At 41.7% G+C, this 18,336-nt stretch overlaps 1 protein-coding gene across 2 annotated transcripts in view; it reads left to right on the top strand.

The window, feature by feature from the left end:
* Positions 1-6,182, top strand: part of GNA12 (G protein subunit alpha 12) — a gene marked incomplete at both ends in the record, with an annotated part of 35,328 nt that extends 29,146 nt beyond the window's left edge. Inside the window, 2 exons of one of the 2 annotated variants that reach the window (XM_080353823.1) lie at positions 4,619-4,669; positions 5,613-6,182. In XM_080353823.1, the coding sequence (XP_080209949.1) occupies positions 4,619-4,669; positions 5,613-6,182 (621 nt within the window). The remainder of the gene's footprint in view (positions 1-4,618; positions 4,670-5,612) is intronic. The other variant, XM_080353824.1, reaches the window with a different exon arrangement.
* Positions 6,183-18,336: the final 12,154 nt, after the last annotated feature.

Raw genomic sequence — 18,336 nt, 5'->3', positions numbered from 1 at the left:
AGGGAGATTTATGTGCTATGAACTTAGGCTGAAGGGACAGAGATATTAAATTCAGCTAGTTATTTTCATGGTAACTATTTTGGTGCTAACGTCAAGATAACATTCATAGAGCACAAAATACATAGAATAGTATGGAATAAATATCTCTTCTTAATTTTGTGGGGTTTGCCCCTTGAGAATGTTGTGTTCAAAATAATGTAGGATATAAAAGAGCTTTAGAGCACTATTTCAGGAAGAAAGAGTATATGTTCACATTTTAGTGCTCCTGCCTTTATCTTCCACCAGTCAGTTTTTAAGCAAATTGTACTATTTTCTCTGACTCCACCAAACTTTATACTGCAAATAGGGCAGTTTTTAAAAAAAAATAATAGCAATTTTTAGAAAAATAATCCAATAGTGATGCTGCCTTGTGGAACTTGTGGGCTCGTTTTCAGCCCTCGTGTTTGTGTTTCTTGGTTCCCAGATGTGCAGTGACTCATCCCACTGAACAATGGGAACAGCAGCTCTTATTCCTTCACTTGGTCCCAGTTGGCAAAACTGTTACTCAGAGGATGTGTATTGCAGAGGGAGAAGAGATTAGCAGTGAGAATTGAATCATCCGAGCCTTTGTGGTAACTCTTCTGCAGTGAGCAAGATGTTAAGGAAGACTTATGCTCTATACTATGCTCTCGTGCATTAAAAAGGGGTAACTGAAGTCCATAAAATTCATAACTCGGAGGGTGGTGTTCTCTCCGCCGCCATCGTCATGGAGAACACAGGGCATGGATGGAAGACAGCATTTTGACATTTTAATTTATTATCAATTAGAGGAAAAATAAAATAGCTAGCTGATTTGTACCAACAGCAAAATAGATGATGGTCATCTTGGGCTTTGTTGATGTAACCTTTGAAATGTGAAATATGCTAGTAGACTATCCATTGAAAATAAAACTGAGAAATGTCAGTACAGATGGGCCTCAGTGCCACACTTTGGGGTGACTGTGACAGAATGGTGCTTTGTATCCAAGTACTGTGCTGGCTGAGATGAAATCATGTCTTTCAGATTTCAATAAGCTTATTTATGTATATTGTTAGAATATCTTTTAAAACGAAATAGTGTATTAACAGGGAAATACAAGAAGATTTGGGTCTTTTTTTAAGAAAAGAACAGCTCAGCAATGTTCTATGAATGTGGTTCTATGAAGTGTCCTGAGCTGCCACAGTTTTTCTTGACACACCAACCTGTAAAATATCGACACATTTGACCTGGTCCTTTTTTGTTTGTTTAAGTGAACACACCATGATGTGATTACCTTTAAGTATTTAAATATAGTCTAATTAGTTTAAATAGCTTTGATGGCTTCCATTTCTATTTTGCTGCTTGCAAGCATAGTTCAAAATGGATTGCAATGTTCTAAAAGCTATATTTTTTTTCACTAGAACCATTGAAGTAGTACAATTGAAGTCATCAATCTGCATAAAAATATTTTTACTTTCTGTTGAATCAATTGCAAATATTTGCTGCCTCTGCTATAGGAAGTCATGCTAGTGAACGAGAAATAACTGGAAAAGGAGAGCGTTTGAAGTGCTAAGCCAGCTTTTGAATGCATTTGACTTTGGAGAAACCCTAAGAATTTGCACTGAAAAAGCCAAACCAGCTTGTTTATGGTCAGTGTCTTCAAGAGAAAATAATAGTTCAATATTAGAGGGGCAGCTGATACTTTTTTATTGTGATACTAATTTGCCTTGATTGGAAAACCTGCCTTGATGAACAATTCATAAATTGTGTGTGTATGTGACATTTTGTGTATGTATGTATATATACACACATGTGTTTGTGTATGTATGTATAATACCCAAAGCGTGAAATAGCTTTGCAGAAATAATAATTTACCAATGGAATTCAAAATTGCATCTTGATATAAAAACCAGAAAAACAGCTTGATATAAAGCTAAGTAAATTTGACTTCTAGATCTAATTAATATTGCTACCTGTTTTCCCTGCATGACAAGGAAAAAATGAAAAGCTAAATCAATGTTCAGCTAATACAATTATTCTGATGAAAAACACTAATACAAAACTGTCGTAACACCTGGAGTTTCCATATTTTCCTGATTTAAATACACGACAAGTTATTCATGCAGTGGGTTGGGGTTCTCTCCAGTTCTGTGCTGGATGAACTGAAATATCCCACGCGCTTCCCAGAAGGAACCAGCTTTTCCGTGAATCAGCCTGAGATGCAGAGCGAGGTCACTGGCCGAGTCTGCGGGGCAGGAACTCAATCCCCAATTCCATGGGCCAGAGCACAGGACTTAATCAGGGAATTAATCATCTCTGAAGTTGTGGGGTTTGAGAGTGTGTGTGGGAAGGTTGTTGTGGTGGTTTAGCTTTTTGTTTTTTCCTCCCTTCAAGTTTTGGGGCTTTAATGTTTTGAGCTTTTTCTTAACTTCAAACCCTCCCGAGCTTGTGAGAGATTTGTTGTTTTGACTGGAAACAGATATTTTGGTTTAAGTGCTGGGTGTCTTTGAATTCCGAGCTAGAAGAGAATATTCAGACATCTTCAGATATGTCAGACCATGCATATGGTGTTCACACCTGCTCCAGCAACCTCACTTGGTTACCCAGCCATCCAAGTATTTTGCAATTACTGTTTAAAATTTCCCAGGATGAATTATTTGGCTTAATTGCAATTTTAGGAAGAGCTCTAAAAGAAACCAGTGAAGCCTAATTTCCTTCAACCCCTGCAGAAAGGAACATGTTATTTTTTTTCATTAATCAGATTATTTTGTTACCTTACTATAAACGTGCAAGTTGTAAAGTGGATTGATGCGTGGGGCAGGAAACGGGGGAGGCGGAGGCCGTAAATCAGGTGAACTCGCTGCGTGTCCCCACGGTTGACGTGCAGGCAGCTGTTTCCTGCTCGGCGTGGGAGGGCGCAGAATCAGCGAGGGCTCTTCCAGCAACCCGCTAGAAAATAGGAACAAATCGTATCGGAGCCGGCACGTTCGCAGCCTTGTCGCACACCGAAAAGCGTTGTGTAGAGCAAAGCACAGTGGAGAGAGGAGGTTTCTTTTGTAGCTTCAGTGACCTTTTCTTTTTGTGCTCTCCCAGCTCTTAAATATGACTAACGCTGTACAGGAAGGCCTTTTCTCTTATTCATGCGGTCTGTGATATCTCTTCTGGTCCAACAGTGCCAAAAAATACAGGAAATTACTTTCACCTTATGAAAATTCATGTTTGTAAGGAAGCTCTTAGAGCAATTGTTCTTTGGAAACTTCCCCCCAACCAAAAAGTCACCTCTTCTGCCAGCGAACCACCGTAAATCTGTTATGATACATGGTAGCTTTTTGCAAAAATGCATGTTCTCTCTCCTTTATAAAAAGACACTTCCAGTTTTAAAAGTTAAGAAATAAGTTACAGCTGCTTTTTGTCTACACCTTATGCTGAAAGTCTGTGTTTGTACAGTACATTGAATCCTCCCATCTCCAGTCTGGTTCTTCAAAATGAGCTGTTGCGCTGGCTTCTGTTTACAGTGGTACTGAAGGGGAATAGTTTTATTCTGCTGTCTCAAACCTGTCATATGGAGGAGAGTGTATGGTTTAAGAATTCATATTGCGTTTGGAATCCAAGATGATATTTCTAGAATGATTCTCATTTTAAATTACTGACTTGTGGAGGGCACCTGCTGTTTGGTCATTACTGAGAGGTAGGTGGGTAGATAGATATAATGTGTTTTGCTGCCTAAAAAGGCAGCAGAATTTTCCATTTTATCGTTCGTATGACATGGCTACAACTGCAAGACACATGTCCTAAACAATGCAGAATGCTTTCTTGCTGAACAGATCATCTTCAGAAATGAAAGGGCAGCATTTGAAGGAGAATGAGGCTCTTCCAAAGACAGTTTCACTCCAGAAGTCAAGTCTGCATTTGTATGGAAACAATTTGATTACTTCTAAAAAGCGTGGGCAAGGCTTATTCTATGCACTAATGCAAAGTGGCACTTGATTTGAGTGTGATACATGGGCAGCCTTGGTTAAAAAACAAAACTATTACCCGTTTTCACACAACAACAATAGATTTTCTTTGTAAACATTGCTTATATTCTTCTCAATGTAACTGCTGTTCTTCTCTATGTAACTGCTGAAGGATTTTCCTCAAGTTCAGCAAATTCATTATTAAAACCCTTGAGCCTAAAAGGGAAATTATTTGTAGAAGTTCTTCAGAATGTTCCGTTTTTTTAGCTTAAATTATTACAAATTGTGGGTGGATTAAATCTTTCACTTTTCTAAAGATATGCCAAACAGTCTAGGATATGCTTTTGTTCACTGTTACGAATCGTAAACAAAATACTGTGGTTTCTAATAAACACATTTCACTTTTACTCCCACCCAGTTAAGCCAAAGGGCTGTTTTAATAACACTTCCTTTTCATTTTAAAGTTTTACTAGATAGATTTGAGCATTTATTCAGATCTCTGCTCAACCTTGATTTTTCTAGAAGTGGTTGCTGGAGAATCGCTTCCACACGTGATATTGCTGTGTTAGAACTTGGTGCCTGCTGGGAAGCGAGAACACTATCACTCGGTTGGATTTGCTGTCCTAGAAACAAGCTGAGCTGCCATCTCTTTCCTTTTCCACAGGGTGAATCAGTGAAATACTTCCTGGATAATCTGGATCGCATCGGTCAGCTGGTAAGAGATACCTTCTCTTTTAGAAGCCTGGATGTGCTATGATTAATGCTTTTGGGTTGGTTGGTTTGCTTTATAATAATGCATTGAATAACTACAAAGTTCTTTAGAAATAGTAAATTCCAGCTTTATGAAACTGAAGCTTAGTATTTGCTTCATTTTTTTGACAGACAACAGGTGTTGTTTGTGGAAGTTGTCTTTATGCCTCTGTTTTCTTTCAACAGTCCTACTCAGTCTGTGGATCTCACTCACTTATCGTGGTGATCTGATGGCTACTTGAGGTAGCAGAATGAAACCTTACCAAATAAAAAATTGCTAGCACTTGTAGGATTCAAAATCAGCAATGAAAACATCTGTCAAGAAACTTGGAGAAGAAGGAAGGGAGATGATTCTCCTAAATAATAACATTGATAAGCCTCTGACTATCAAATTTTGCTACAGTAGTGGGCTGGGCCACAACCTGTGGTAGAACATCTTGCTGTACTCACTGGTCATGGAGTGTGAACCTGAAAGAAGTTGTTTCCACTAGAGCTTGCAAGATGTCCTTTGTAAGAGTAATGAACTGTGAAAAAACTAGATTTAAAAAGTCCTTTCAGTGACAGCTTGGTGATCTGCTTTGCTGAACACATCTGAATGGCAGTAACACTGTGGCTAAGAATTCCATAATGATAAAATAGACTTCAGCCTGAAAATGGGAGGATAGAAATGTGAACGAGTGCGTTAGTTCTGTATTTTTATTCTCTCATCTCTCAGGATCTTCTGTAACTATTTACCATTGTGTTGAAAGAAATGGTCAAAAGTCCATTATTTTAAAGTTTGGTATTATTCTTTACTCGATAACTAAAAAATCGTGACTCTTGTATTTTATTCCCATTGCATCAATATTCTGTCATTAGCCAGCACTTTAAAGGACTTTTTTTGACTCTTTTTCTCCTTTATTTTACAGAATTATTTCCCCAGCAAACAAGATATTTTGCTGGCTAGAAAAGCCACCAAGGGGATAGTAGAGCACGATTTCATCATTAAAAAAATACCTTTCAAGATGGTGGATGTAGGTGGACAGAGATCTCAGCGTCAAAAGTGGTTCCAGTGCTTTGATGGAATAACTTCAATTTTGTTTATGGTCTCCTCCAGTGAATACGACCAGGTTCTCATGGAAGACAGGCGCACAAATAGACTTGTGGAGTCTATGAATATCTTTGAGACAATAGTAAATAACAAGCTTTTCTTTAACGTTTCTATTATCCTATTCCTCAACAAGATGGATCTTCTTGTAGAGAAGGTAAAGACTGTCAGCATTAAGAAGTATTTCTCGGACTTCAAAGGTGACCCTCACAGGCTAGAAGACGTTCAGCGTTACCTGGTGCAGTGCTTTGACAGAAAGAGGAGAAACCGCAGCAAGCCGCTCTTCCATCACTTCACCACCGCCATAGACACTGAAAACATCCGCTTTGTGTTTCATGCCGTGAAGGACACGATCCTTCAAGAGAACCTGAAGGATATTATGTTGCAGTGAAGGAGAGCAGCCTGTGTTCTGTTAAAATTTGCCAGAGGGTTAGATCGAAGTTTTTATCCTTTCTTTATGGCCCTTGCATGTGGTGTGGGACCCATGCTAATTACTCGGCTCAGGAATGCTGTAAACTAGCCAGTCCAAACAGGAGCTATAGGCCGAAGGAGTCAAATGTTGATGTTAGCTACTGAATCATTTGGACTAGAAACACTACTGAAACATGGCTGTTGTAGGTTCTGTACCTAGTTTGGAATGCTGAATAACACAACCACCTTCTGCCTTCTTAGAGAAGAGAAATCTCTGACAAACAGTATATGGAAGACATGTTTTAAATGAATATGCTCATTTTTCAGAGACACTAGTCATACAAGCTGCCTTTTTTGTAGTTTGGAGGTGCTGAATCGATCAAACTAATCTAAATGTAATGAGAATGGTAGCCGTGTTGGAGAATGTTAATGGAAGTTCCGTTCTTAACCCTTAGGAATATAACCAGATCTTGTGTGCCTGTTCAGCTTTGCCAAGGGTCTGGAATCCACTGACCAAGGTGGACGCACAGCTCTTGTCTGAAGGTTTTGCATGAGTCTCCTGAGGCAAAAGTCTAGAACTGTATAAGGAGTAAATTGGCTGGGAAGCTGAGGCCTTGCTGATACGGAGAAGGGTTTATTTTGCACTATGTGGAAGGGATATTACATCCTGGGGAAGCTGATTTCCTTGGCGAAGCAGCCTGTGCTAGAGCACCTGGCCGTGGATCTGCACAGTGGGTGCTCGAGTGAGATGTACTTCATGGAAATTCAGCACTGTTCTCACACCTGCAGCTGGCAGTAGTTGTGAAGGTTCAGTATCTCACGTGACAGGGCTTTATCCATCTTCCAAAAGTCTGAAAGCTGGTTAAACTCTTAAGCAAAAGTTTTGGTAGTACAGCTGCTTGATTAGTTCCCAAGAACTGACCGTATAGGAAGACTGAACACCCTAGAGATCCCAGTTTTACAGCTGCACTGATAGATTTGCACAGCAAGACCTTGCTGTAAAATTAGCCTTTAATCTGTGTCTTAATGGGATCTTTAGCCTATAGTAATGCACATGTGATAATTCTGAGTACAGTCAAGTTTGGAGTTGCCCACTTTGGGCAATGTTTTGTGTGAAAAATTGCAAGAGGCTATGAATAATGTTGATATGAACTGTTAATTTCCCAGCTCTCTCAATCTGTGTAACTAACTATCAGGTGCCTTTTTTTGTGTACAGACATATCGGATCTTTTCTACTACGGTGAGGTACACAGACAAACTGAAGATCTGCCTTTTATATCAACATTGTAGTGCTATCCTTTAGGTAATTTTCAAACATAGTTTACTGTGCAATTTTTGTCATAGTTTTTATCCAAGAATAAAACCTAAAGGGCTCTTTGTACCCGTAAAAATTCAGCGGATTCCCTGGAGTTCTTATCCCTTTTGAGCCTGCAATGGCATGTCAAAACAAGCAATGTTTTACTTCAGCTGGCAATCCCATGGGAAATGTGGTCAAAAGAAGTCCCGTTCCGATGTCCTTTCATGTTAATTTGGATAAAATCTGGAATCTTTCTTCCCCTGTGAAGCTTGCAGATGTTCATATCGGTATTTTTGTGTAGTTTCCTAACGTAGCAGTCTCTTGGCTTTCTTTGCGCAGGCTTCAGAGTGGAAAAGATGTGGCTATTTCAGTGCTACGTCACGCGTACAATATCGAGGTAAGACGCAAACGAGAAGTTGCAGATGGGAACATCTAACTTAAATTTGAGCAAACTTAAACAGGAATTAGCTTCCTTGTAACAAGTCTTATTTTTGCCAGGACCAACTGTGTCTTTTAAATATTTATTCATTTTTAACCTTGAAGGGGAAAAATGTTATGTGACTCTAATGTTCAGATGGGGGGGGGAAAAAACCTCTGAAGATGACTACATTTGAAAGGGGAAATGTTTCAACACAGAGTGACGCAAGCAAGTTTACTCATCATATAAGGGTCATTTCTCTGAGCTGGCCCATTTGTTTGGCTTCAGATTAAGACTTTTAGAAGCTTTCAGTTATTCTTGGAGTTCTTGGTGGTGGTTTCCACTTGACACAAGACACTGGGGAAGAGGAGACAGTTGTGGGCTGACCTGACTTCTGGGTTGACTTGACTTTATTTCCTAGTTTGCTGTGAGCTTTACTCTTTCAGTGCATTTTCTAGATGGGTTATTATTTATGCTTGTTTTCTCCAATGAGTGAAGCATTCCCTTTCAACTGTATTTTTTTCCTCAAGAATTACCTCAGTTCTGTGTCTGAATCTACTGTAGTTTTACATGGAAGGCGTAGCATGGAATTTCCTGGTCTCTTTTTCTCTTCATCCTCATCTATGGTTTTGTACCCTTAGTCACCTTATAGATTTAAAACTCTGAACAGAGCTATTAATGCAACATATATTTTAAAGTTAATTAATCTGCACCTGGAAAAGAAACAGCATGAGATATCTCACTAGCAAGCTTGAGAGCTCAGTATAATTTTTTTTGTATGATATGACGTTTTGCACACTAAATCAGAGTTTTAGGGAACTATTTTGATCACCTCAGGCCTGTTACTGCCTTTCATCTTTCCGTTGAAAAAATGGGCCTTAACACGATGCTGGAGGCTGTGCATGAGAATCAGTAGCTGGGCTCTGTGTTGTGTTCAACTTTGATAGCAATGGTTCGCACCAGGGACCCAGATCAGGAAACTTACTGCAAAATTCAAGCACCACTTATGTTTTCAAAGGATCTGGCCCAGGAGGGAAAAGGACTTTTAAGTGGCAGGTATATTTCCTTCTCTGCAAAATACACTCCATTTCTTGCCACGACTGAGGTTTTTTTTGGGGGTCAGGTTTTTTTCGAGGTAAGTTGTAGTATAATAAAGCCCGAAAATCGCATTATGGTAAATCAGTTAGTTACTAAAGCAGAAATGTATGTATCTTAGGTTGTACAAACATCTCAGAACAGGCTTAGTCAGTTGCATGGTCCTTTCACAAGAAACAAATCGAAAAATCTTTTAAGTGACATCCTGTAGAACTTTGCAGGTAAACACAGCTGGAGGGAACATCTTTTTTTGTTAACTTTATACGCGTATTGTTCATCTGGCTCGTCAGGAAATGGGTCACAGGCAGGATGATGATCACACAGAGACCTTGAACAACTGCTTTTTTAAAAAAAGAAAAGGCAGCCTTTTGCTGTCGCTCCTCGGACACCCACAGGTCGGTGAGCAGTGCCAGGGTGTCGCACACGGGTTGGCTCTCTCAAGGACAAAGAGAGGAAGCGCTTGCAGGAGAGACTTACGTAGTCTTGCCGTTTAAGTAGAAATGCTAATGAAACGGGAGTAATTTATCAAGCACTACTTTGTATTTGTTGTCCTCAAAACAGGCTTTGAGCTAATACAGTGCGTCCGCCCGTGCCATTCCTTCAGATTGCAGTGCTGTCAGCTCTGAACAATTCGGAGACGGCAGGATGAGGTGACACGGTGAATTGGAATTAAAAAGGAAGAATAGTTTTCTGTAAGTGGCATATTTAATAGGCACTTGTCACTTTGAAGGAATTATTTAGTCCTTAAAGTTAAAAATGAATTAATATCCATTATGGAATGGAAATTACTAGCTACTCACCTTTACAACTCAAAGGTGCTTCCAGTTTGATGCAAAGAATTGATCTTATTTAATATGGCAGCATAGATTGACTTGTTAACTTGATAGTATATTCAGTTTTTTAAAACATTGCTGTGTGAAGCCTAGAACACGTTGCAAGTGAAGATGCTCCTGAAGATGACCCTTCCCAGGCTTTCTGAGCCAACTAGAGCCTGAACCTCAGCCAAGCAGAGTAGAGAAAATAACGGCAAAAGAGCTATGGTGAAAAGGAGTAGGAAGGACTCATCTGTATGTGGCACCGCAGATGAAAAACTAATTCCACTAGGAAAGCTATAGTAGTTCTTGGTATGAAAAACGGGGCATTTACAACACGTGTCCCATCCTGTCTGTGTGTTGTCCCCCCATCTCCTCTGGGTATTCACCAGTCCTGGTTACTGTAATCTGCAAAGAATTCTAGAACTAAAGAAATTAAAGTCAACATGGAACCACTGCAGAAACTAGCAGCTTTCTTTAGCGACAGCTTGCTGCCTTCCACAGAGTATCATTTTTGAAAACAAGCCCTTTGCCTTTAGATGGGTGGTTTTGTGGATATGAACTTCATGTTCTGGAGGTTTTTTTCTATGTACGTACCTCTTCAGTTCTCCTGGAATTAAACAAAAAAAGCAGCTGCATGGAACTACAAGATTTCTGTAAAAAGCCCCTCTGATTTTCAAGTAGTGAGTATTGACACCTGACTTAGCTTTGCTTGTGTCCTCACGTTTCCAGGAGTACTTTATGGGGTTGATGGACAGTTTGATGTATGCCAGCTGGAGACACAAACCTGACATGCAATAACACCTCTGTGCAGTGCAGCTTATCGTGTAAGCCACTCATCTCATGATGAGAACTGTACTGATTCCTGTAAGTTTACTAGTAGCCTCTTTTCTGTATCATTTTCCTAGTATAAAATGGCATGGTGTAGTCAGGGGTTTTAATATAACACAGCCAACTCTTTACCTCAGTGCACTCTTTATTAATTGCTTAACACAAAGCAGTGGGCAGAGTGTTTCAGCAGCACCTGTAAAACATCTGCACCTACTTCTGTAAATGACCTTTTAACACATTTCTAAGGAGCATCTGTTATGGGCCAGGAGAATGGCACGGTCTGGGCCAGACTTGGCCTGAGTTAATACTGACTCACACACCTATAGCCGAGGGCTCTCCAGCCTGGTGAGGAAGTGATGGGCAGGACAATACAAGACCCAGTGCTTTTTAATATTACCTGGCTTGTCATTAGCCAGAGTGAGCTCTGCTTTGTGCTGTGAAGTGGGCACTTCTTCGCTTTAACACTAATCTTGTTTTACGTAGATGGAAATGAGTAAAGCCAGGATATTTGGAACTGAAACTGCCGCTCTGCTAACCAGGTGATGCTGTCTCTTTGCTTGTCTTGGTGGTTGGACAGTTTAGCTCTATTCTTGACGTTTTTATCTTTCTAATGGCATTTGGAAAGCGGTGTTGAAGTTTGTGTGTGTTGATATGCTTGTTTTCTTATTGATGGGGAGTATGGAGGTACTAGATTGTCAGTGCTGGTGGTTCTCTGCCTGGCGTGACGAAATGTATCACAGCCTAGCTCTTGATTTATGTCCAAAGGTCATATCTTCTGTCCAACGTGAAAATATTCACAGTTGGAGAGAACAAAAGAGCAGCACTGACTTCCAAGGTGGGTGTGCTGGTAAAAATTTAAAAAGCCAAAGTATGTTGGAGGGAGCAAGAGAGGGGAGCTATTTTCTAAACAGATCCCAAAAGCTGATGATGCTCGAAGACTGTATTAAGGTGAAATGCCGTCTGCATTGACCCCAAAAGCTTTGGGTGACCTTGGAGAGCTGGTGGCTGTGAATTACCAGCAGCCCTGGCCCTGCAGCAGCCGCACAGCCTTCTGTTGTACGTCTCTCTTCATCTGTTCTTACCTGGGTGCTAAAACTCATTTCCTACTAGAACGCGGCATGCAGATCTCTGACCAGACAGGGCATCTTGCTGCTTCCAAACAGCTGCTTACACTTTTGCTTCAAGATATCAGAGCGTGAGTATTTCAGGGGAATGGCCAGCTCGCAGGCTGTTTTCAGTATCTCAATCAAACCTAGTACTGACGGAGAGCACAATTTCTGCATAAATAGGACCCAAGAAAGAACATCTTATGAGAGAAGCAACAGATTTTGAATAGCACTCCTCTGCTACTATTCCTGTCAATCTCTTGTGCTGAGCTTACGTGCAGGTGGTCAGGCACAAAAGCCGAGAGAAGACAGCAGGGAGATGGGGATGTGGAAGAGAAAGGATCTTTTGGTAGCTCACGAGACTTGGGAAGAGTGGCTGATGGACTGAGGTTTGAAAATGTGCTCCAGCTCCCATTTGCATTGAAGCCATTAACTGTCTTTAGGATAATGAGCGTTTTTCCAGTGAACAAGTTTCGTTATCTGGAATGTGTAATGAGCTTGAATTGTTGGTACATGTCAAACAGTATTTCTGGAGACTCCATGTAACAAAATGGCTAGTATTTATTGCTCTTGTGATGAGTTGTCTTGTTTATGGAATCAATATGTATGGAAGCAAACTGCAAAACACAAAGCTATCTCGTTGACACAATCATGTAGCTAGGAAGCCAATTAATGTTATCTTTTATTCTGCAATTTACTTGCTCTCTGGTGCCTATGCATTGTAACACACATACTATGCAATAACGTTCTTTTTTTTAAACCAGTTCACTGCATTGGGCAAGAAAGGCCTGAGTTTAGCCTTAATTTTCTAACAATTCACAGGAAAAGTACTTTAAAAACAGTGATAAACTAAAAGAAGGTGAAAAATGCATAAAGTAAAAGCACAGTTCCAGACTGCTCACGTAAGTGTCTCTCTAGCACCAAAACAGCATCCACGATAGAAGCAGCTACTCGCTGTAATAGTTTCAATTTATGAAAACTGTGTACTAGATAAAATTATATTGTGATGTGTAAAAAGTGTATTTTATAGCTTTGGTGACTTAGTTTACTGTTTTGTATATATGAATTTTATAAGTCTATTAAAACTTGACTTGTTATACTGTTCTTTATGGGTTTTATCTTTTGACAAAGTTTAGAGCTACATTCTTTGCTTTATTCAAAACATTTCTGCAAGAGAGCTGCCTTTTGAAGAAATTACAGCATGAAATGCATGAAACTACCACTGGCATGCAATGAAATCTTATTCTCTAATCTTGATGTGTCTCCCACCTCTCCAGTTCTGGTCTGAATCGTTCTTGCTGTGCCCGGGAACTGAAGGCGGGTGAAACATTCACCTCTATAAAACTCCCACCTCATTCATCTGTAGCATTTCGGTAGCCGGCTTGGGCTTTAGAACTGATGGGAAGTGACACAGCTGGAGTCTGTGTTTACAGAATCATTTTGGTTGTAAAAGACCCTCAAGATCAAGTCCAACCATTAACCCACCCCTGGCACTTCCCCATGTCCCCATCTCCATCTGTCCAACCCTCCAGGGCTGGTGACTCCACCACTGCCCTGGGCAGCCTGTTCCAATGCCCCACAGCCCTTTCTGGGAAGTAATCTTTCCTAAATACGTATTTTAAGCTCAGCAAAAGAAGATAATTAAGCCTGGCATCAATTCTGCCAGAACTTGAGCTCCAGTTCTTAGGAATGTTGTTAACCTTTCCTCACTTGCCCTTGGAAAGGTCACATCTGGCAGATTTTTGTGGCAAGTTGTGGTTGTTTCTTGTGTGAGCTGTTGATGCCTCATCAATTACACTGGCAGGTACACATTTGAAACACTTTGTGCAGTGTTGTTTGTCCTTTTTACTAGTCACTGAAAATGTTACGTCCTTGGCTGCGTTAAGTTTTTGGGAATAGTTGACTTCTTTTCCCCTGGAGGTGCCGAGCACTTTTGGGTAACAATGTGGACTGACAGTGTTCAGCATCTCTGAAAATGAGGGCAGATGAATTGCAAACTCAACATGTGCTTATAGCAGGTTTCCAGGTGTGATCACATACTTTCTCATCCGAAAAGCCCTCGGCAACAGCAGGAGCTCCAGGTGAGCTCTGTGAACCCAAATTACCCCTTTTTCTGAGCCAAAATATTGCTGTGTATTTCAGCCCTACGTGATAGTATGTAGAAAAAGTTGAACAGGTTTCTCACTGGAGCAAGAAAAGGCATTTTCTGGCAATATCTGCTGGGCCACCGGCTGCTGTGACAGCGGCCGTGCCAGGATTTTGGGACACTTGACAGGGAATGGGGTGGTTGTCACTTTTGTCTGCTCCAAAGCTGGTTGGGCTTTGGTTGGTTTGTTTTGATGGCGTTTCTCTGATGTCTGAACTGCTCGGTCTCCAAAGCTTTAACCAAAAGAAAAAACACATTGTCACTGGAATGCCTACCTGGGCTTCATCCTTCCCCGGTCAGAAGTTGTGAGCAGGTGCCTAAAAAGCACCGATTTCAGTGGAATTTAAACATTTATTTGGAATACATGATGGGAGGCTTGAATTGGGGTATTAGTGACACCATTTCTGCACCTCTAACTATCCCACTTCATACAGCAGAGATGCCCTTTCCATAATTCAGCTCCATAGATGCTCCGATGCTCCCCCATAAGGAAAGAGGCTGGCGCAGTCGGTTCTGCAGGTAAGTTTATCTTCGGTGCCGATAAAGGTTGATAGTCCAGGGAGCCTAAATTGAATATGTAAACTTGGAATCCTCTTCCCTGGGTCAGCATGGCTGCCTGTCACTATAGTATCTCTCCAGCAATTTCAATAATCCAACGCTCCAAAGACAAAAGGAAGAATGTGTTGTTTTCCTCAGGTAGAGGCTTCTCTAAAATGCAAAGTAGGCAGGGCTTTATAGCTTGCGTTTGTGATAAAGTGTACAAGGTGTGAAGTTTGGGGTGGTTATAGTAATATTTAAGTATTCATTAAGAGAAATGAAATCCCTGTGGTTTCCATCTCTGGTATCTCATTATCCTGCATAGACTTGGGTGGAAGTTGGTTCCGTTACTAACCAAAATGACCAAATTTCTCGCCACGTTCCCCAAGACTGACCAGCGTCTTGGGAAGCTGCACAGTGTTAAGGGACGAAGAGTTATTAGGAAAAGTGTTTGTGGATCTTTACAAAACGTAGCTTTGCTTTAAAACCTCAATTTTTGCCCAGTAGACATGGACTTCAGTTAAAAGTACCATCTCTGGGGAGGGAGGTGGTCACAGCCACTGTTACAGCAGAAAGTGCCAGATGCTGCGAGTGAAATGTCCGTGGAAGACGCTGATTTCTCCTCTTTGCCTTTGCAAGCTGCTGTAGGTAATTTCACCCACAGCCAGCAACGTGTCTGGGGATTTCTTATTTTCCACGGACAGTTGCATTGCATCCCCACTCCTTTCAATTACAGCGAAGTCTTGTTTTAAGAGTAGGAGTGGAATGTTCCGCCTGTTTATTCTTGGGAGAAGATATTTGTCTTTATGAGCTCGTAAAGCTATTAAAAGACTCATTTCTGCTCTGTTTAGGATTGTAGGCTTTAGAAGTTGCTTCAAAGCAAGTAGCTTTGAGCTTGGAGCAGAATGGGTATGAATGGATTTACTCTGTGATGGTGGAGGATGCTGTAGGTAGCCACAGGATGATGTGGTTTGGGAGATGTTCGGAGCAAGGTGACTCTAACGTGAATCCATGTCGTACCATTGCTGTAAGGAATGTTATACAGAATCATAGAGTAATTTAGGTTAGAAGAGAGTGCTGCCTGCTGGGACCTGTCTCCTCTCCCATCTGAGTGCTCGGTTCCTTCCTCTGCCTGCTGTCCCATGGAAGGATCACCAGGCTGTCTCTGAAGTGCTGCACAGTAATATCAGGTTCTCCGGTCTGATAGCTACTACTTAGTGAAGCTCTGCTCCTGGACCATTTGTAACCACCTCTCATCCTGGCTGCTGAGTTGCAAGTAACCTCTGGGTGTGCATTTATATATAGAGTATCCTACTACTTCTTGCTGATGGTTGATCTGCAGCGTGACCTTCTAAAAATGACTCCTGAGCATCTCATCTGTATTTCTATTCCACAGCTTACTCAGCAGATTATTAGCTCCAAGTTGTGCTGTTGTTCCCAAACCCTTGCAAGCAGAAGTATCTCCCTGGAAACCTGCTTTGATAGTAGGACTGCTGCTTAAAATGCAGGAAATCTTATTTAGGGGCTTACCTACAATTTATTTTACTTCTAATTCGCCCATTGGCTGTTTTCTGCCCCTCTACAGCTCTAGTATGTGCAGAGAATAGGAATTGCACCTTTGTGCTTTAGTCCTGGCTATAACCTTGATTTTCTGTATAACCTGGGCCAGTCATTTTATTCCTCTCTGAGCCAGGCTGCCTCCAGTCCTTGCTCACACTGGTTTAGAGTGTAAGTGCAAACTACTCCTTCCAGGCCCTGGGAACAAAATGTTGTGCTGTAACGTACAGCAGCAGCACTGGAAACCTTTGCTGATGTGCAGTAGCCACTTCCACACAAATGTCTTTGCATGAATAAAAACCTGCAGTGTAACATTGCACGGACCTCTCCTCCGGCTGCCTAAGGACTTTAAAGTGTATTCGTCCACCTTCTGTGTCTTGCTGCAAAGTTGGATCCAGCCTGCGGACCCTGCTGAGCTGCCCATGCAAGCAGACGAAGCTCTGAGTTGCTCACTTATTTTTTACCTGGAGCATTTCTGCACAAACTGAGCTGGTAAACGGTGACTTTTGTCAGTGACAGTTTCAAAAATACTTGTTACCGGTAAGCAACAACTCTTGAGCAGAACTTCACGCTTTCCCAAGAGTTAACGTGAGCCTATAAGCCAAGTGTCATGTAGGGAGTTTCCCACCTGTGACTTCAGCCAGCAGTTCAGATTTTCTGTGCCACCCCTTTTCTGTGTTGTCTTTGGGCTTTGCTATGATAGAAAGCTGCCTCTTTCCTTTAGGCAATATTGTCATCCTGAGTTTATAGCCTATTTCTGGAAACTTTCTGAAGTTCAGCTTAATGATTTAGTACAGGATCGAGTAAGAGCAAACAAGGCTGAACAAAAAGTAACCTCTTGCTTAAAACAGTAGATCGAGTAAGGCAACAACTGAGCGAGTGTGGGGCGGCGCATGGACTTGTAATTCAAGCAGGATTTGTGTGCAAAGTTGCTGCTGCTGGGAAGAATGTCTTGGATGAGAAGCCCATCGCCTTTGGGGTTGCCAGGAGAGGGCGGCAGCAGCGGCTCAGCAGCATCGCGCCTGCGCCGCGTCCAGCAACAAACCTTTCCAGGAACTGCCGTCATCCGTCCCGAAGCCAGAACTCCCTTCTGCTCCCTGTATGAATCACGCAGATGTGAAGTTGCTTGTGTTTCCGGAATCCAAATGAATTTATTACAAGATCATCTTTTCTACTCACCTGCACAAGTCAATCTCAAGCTTTTCTCAAATGTCTCCCCCCTGATTATCTCCCTTCCCATTCCAAAAATGCATTGCAGGGTTATTGCTTGGTTCGATGCTCTCCAAGTGCACAGGGTGAGTGCCCAGGAAAGACAAAGCTATCAGCTCCTCTGAAGGAAACATTCTCCCTCTCCTCCCAGAACTGGACCCAGTCCTACTTGCTGGTATTTTTAGACAGGAGAAATCTGAAGTGTATTATCAGTGTGGAGGTCTGAGAACTGGGATGGAGCGGGTCAGCCTTCCCCCAGGCTGCTGCTGTACAGGGCTCAAAAACCCCTCATCTCGAGCTCCATGTATAAATAGCCAAGAGGGCTGGCCAGGGCTGGCTCTGCAGCTCCTGGCGCCAGCACAACGCCCGTTCCTGTTCAGTGGGTGACATACAGAGCGGAGAAGAGGGAAAGGGCCAGGGTTTTAATTTCCCAAGGCAGAAAGACAGGAATGCATGTGTAGTTCCCCCTTTTAGTTAATAATCAATGAGTGAATGACTGTTTTCAAAGGTTTTCTCTCCTTTGCCAATCTACAGAGGATGTGAGTAGTTAGAGCTCACAGCTCCAAGCCTGGTTTTGTTTGAACTGAAGCAGCTCTGGAGATCCCCTTGAGTGTCTGCCAAAAACCAGTGGTCACACTGCGGCTGTTCTTTATGGACCTTTCTGCTTTGTGTCCATCCTTCTCCATCTCTCCTCTCCTACTCGTAGCCCATCAGCACTGGCTGTGCACAGTGCAACCTCCAGCTGACGGAGCAGCAACCAGAGCAGAGATGAACATTTGGTACAAGGGGAAATGGAGAGAGGGAAATATCATCTGTGCTTCAGCCTGAAACGTTAAGCAGAGGAGAGCTCTGTGTATGGGAGAGCTGCCCTGCCTTAATTTGCTTGTTCAGATGGACCAAACTTCTGTGTGAGTGTGTTTAGTGTTTATCATGGACCTCTTCTTGGCTGACTTCAGACCAAACGAAATATGGCAAGAAAATACAAGCAACTACATATGACTTGACATGTGTTTGGAGTGGTGCTGTCGTGTAGACCAGCACAAGAAAAACCCTTAGAGAAGAACTGATCACATCAGAAATATTTTAGCAATCTCAGAAAAAGAAACACCTTTTATTCCCGTGGGGA

The sequence above is a fragment of the Nesoenas mayeri genome (genome assembly GCF_963082525.1).
Source record: "Nesoenas mayeri genome assembly, chromosome: 15".
Lineage (NCBI taxonomy): Eukaryota > Metazoa > Chordata > Aves > Columbiformes > Columbidae > Nesoenas > Nesoenas mayeri.
Note: the sequence above shows the minus strand (reverse complement) of the source record. Positions and strands in the feature narration are given on the sequence as shown.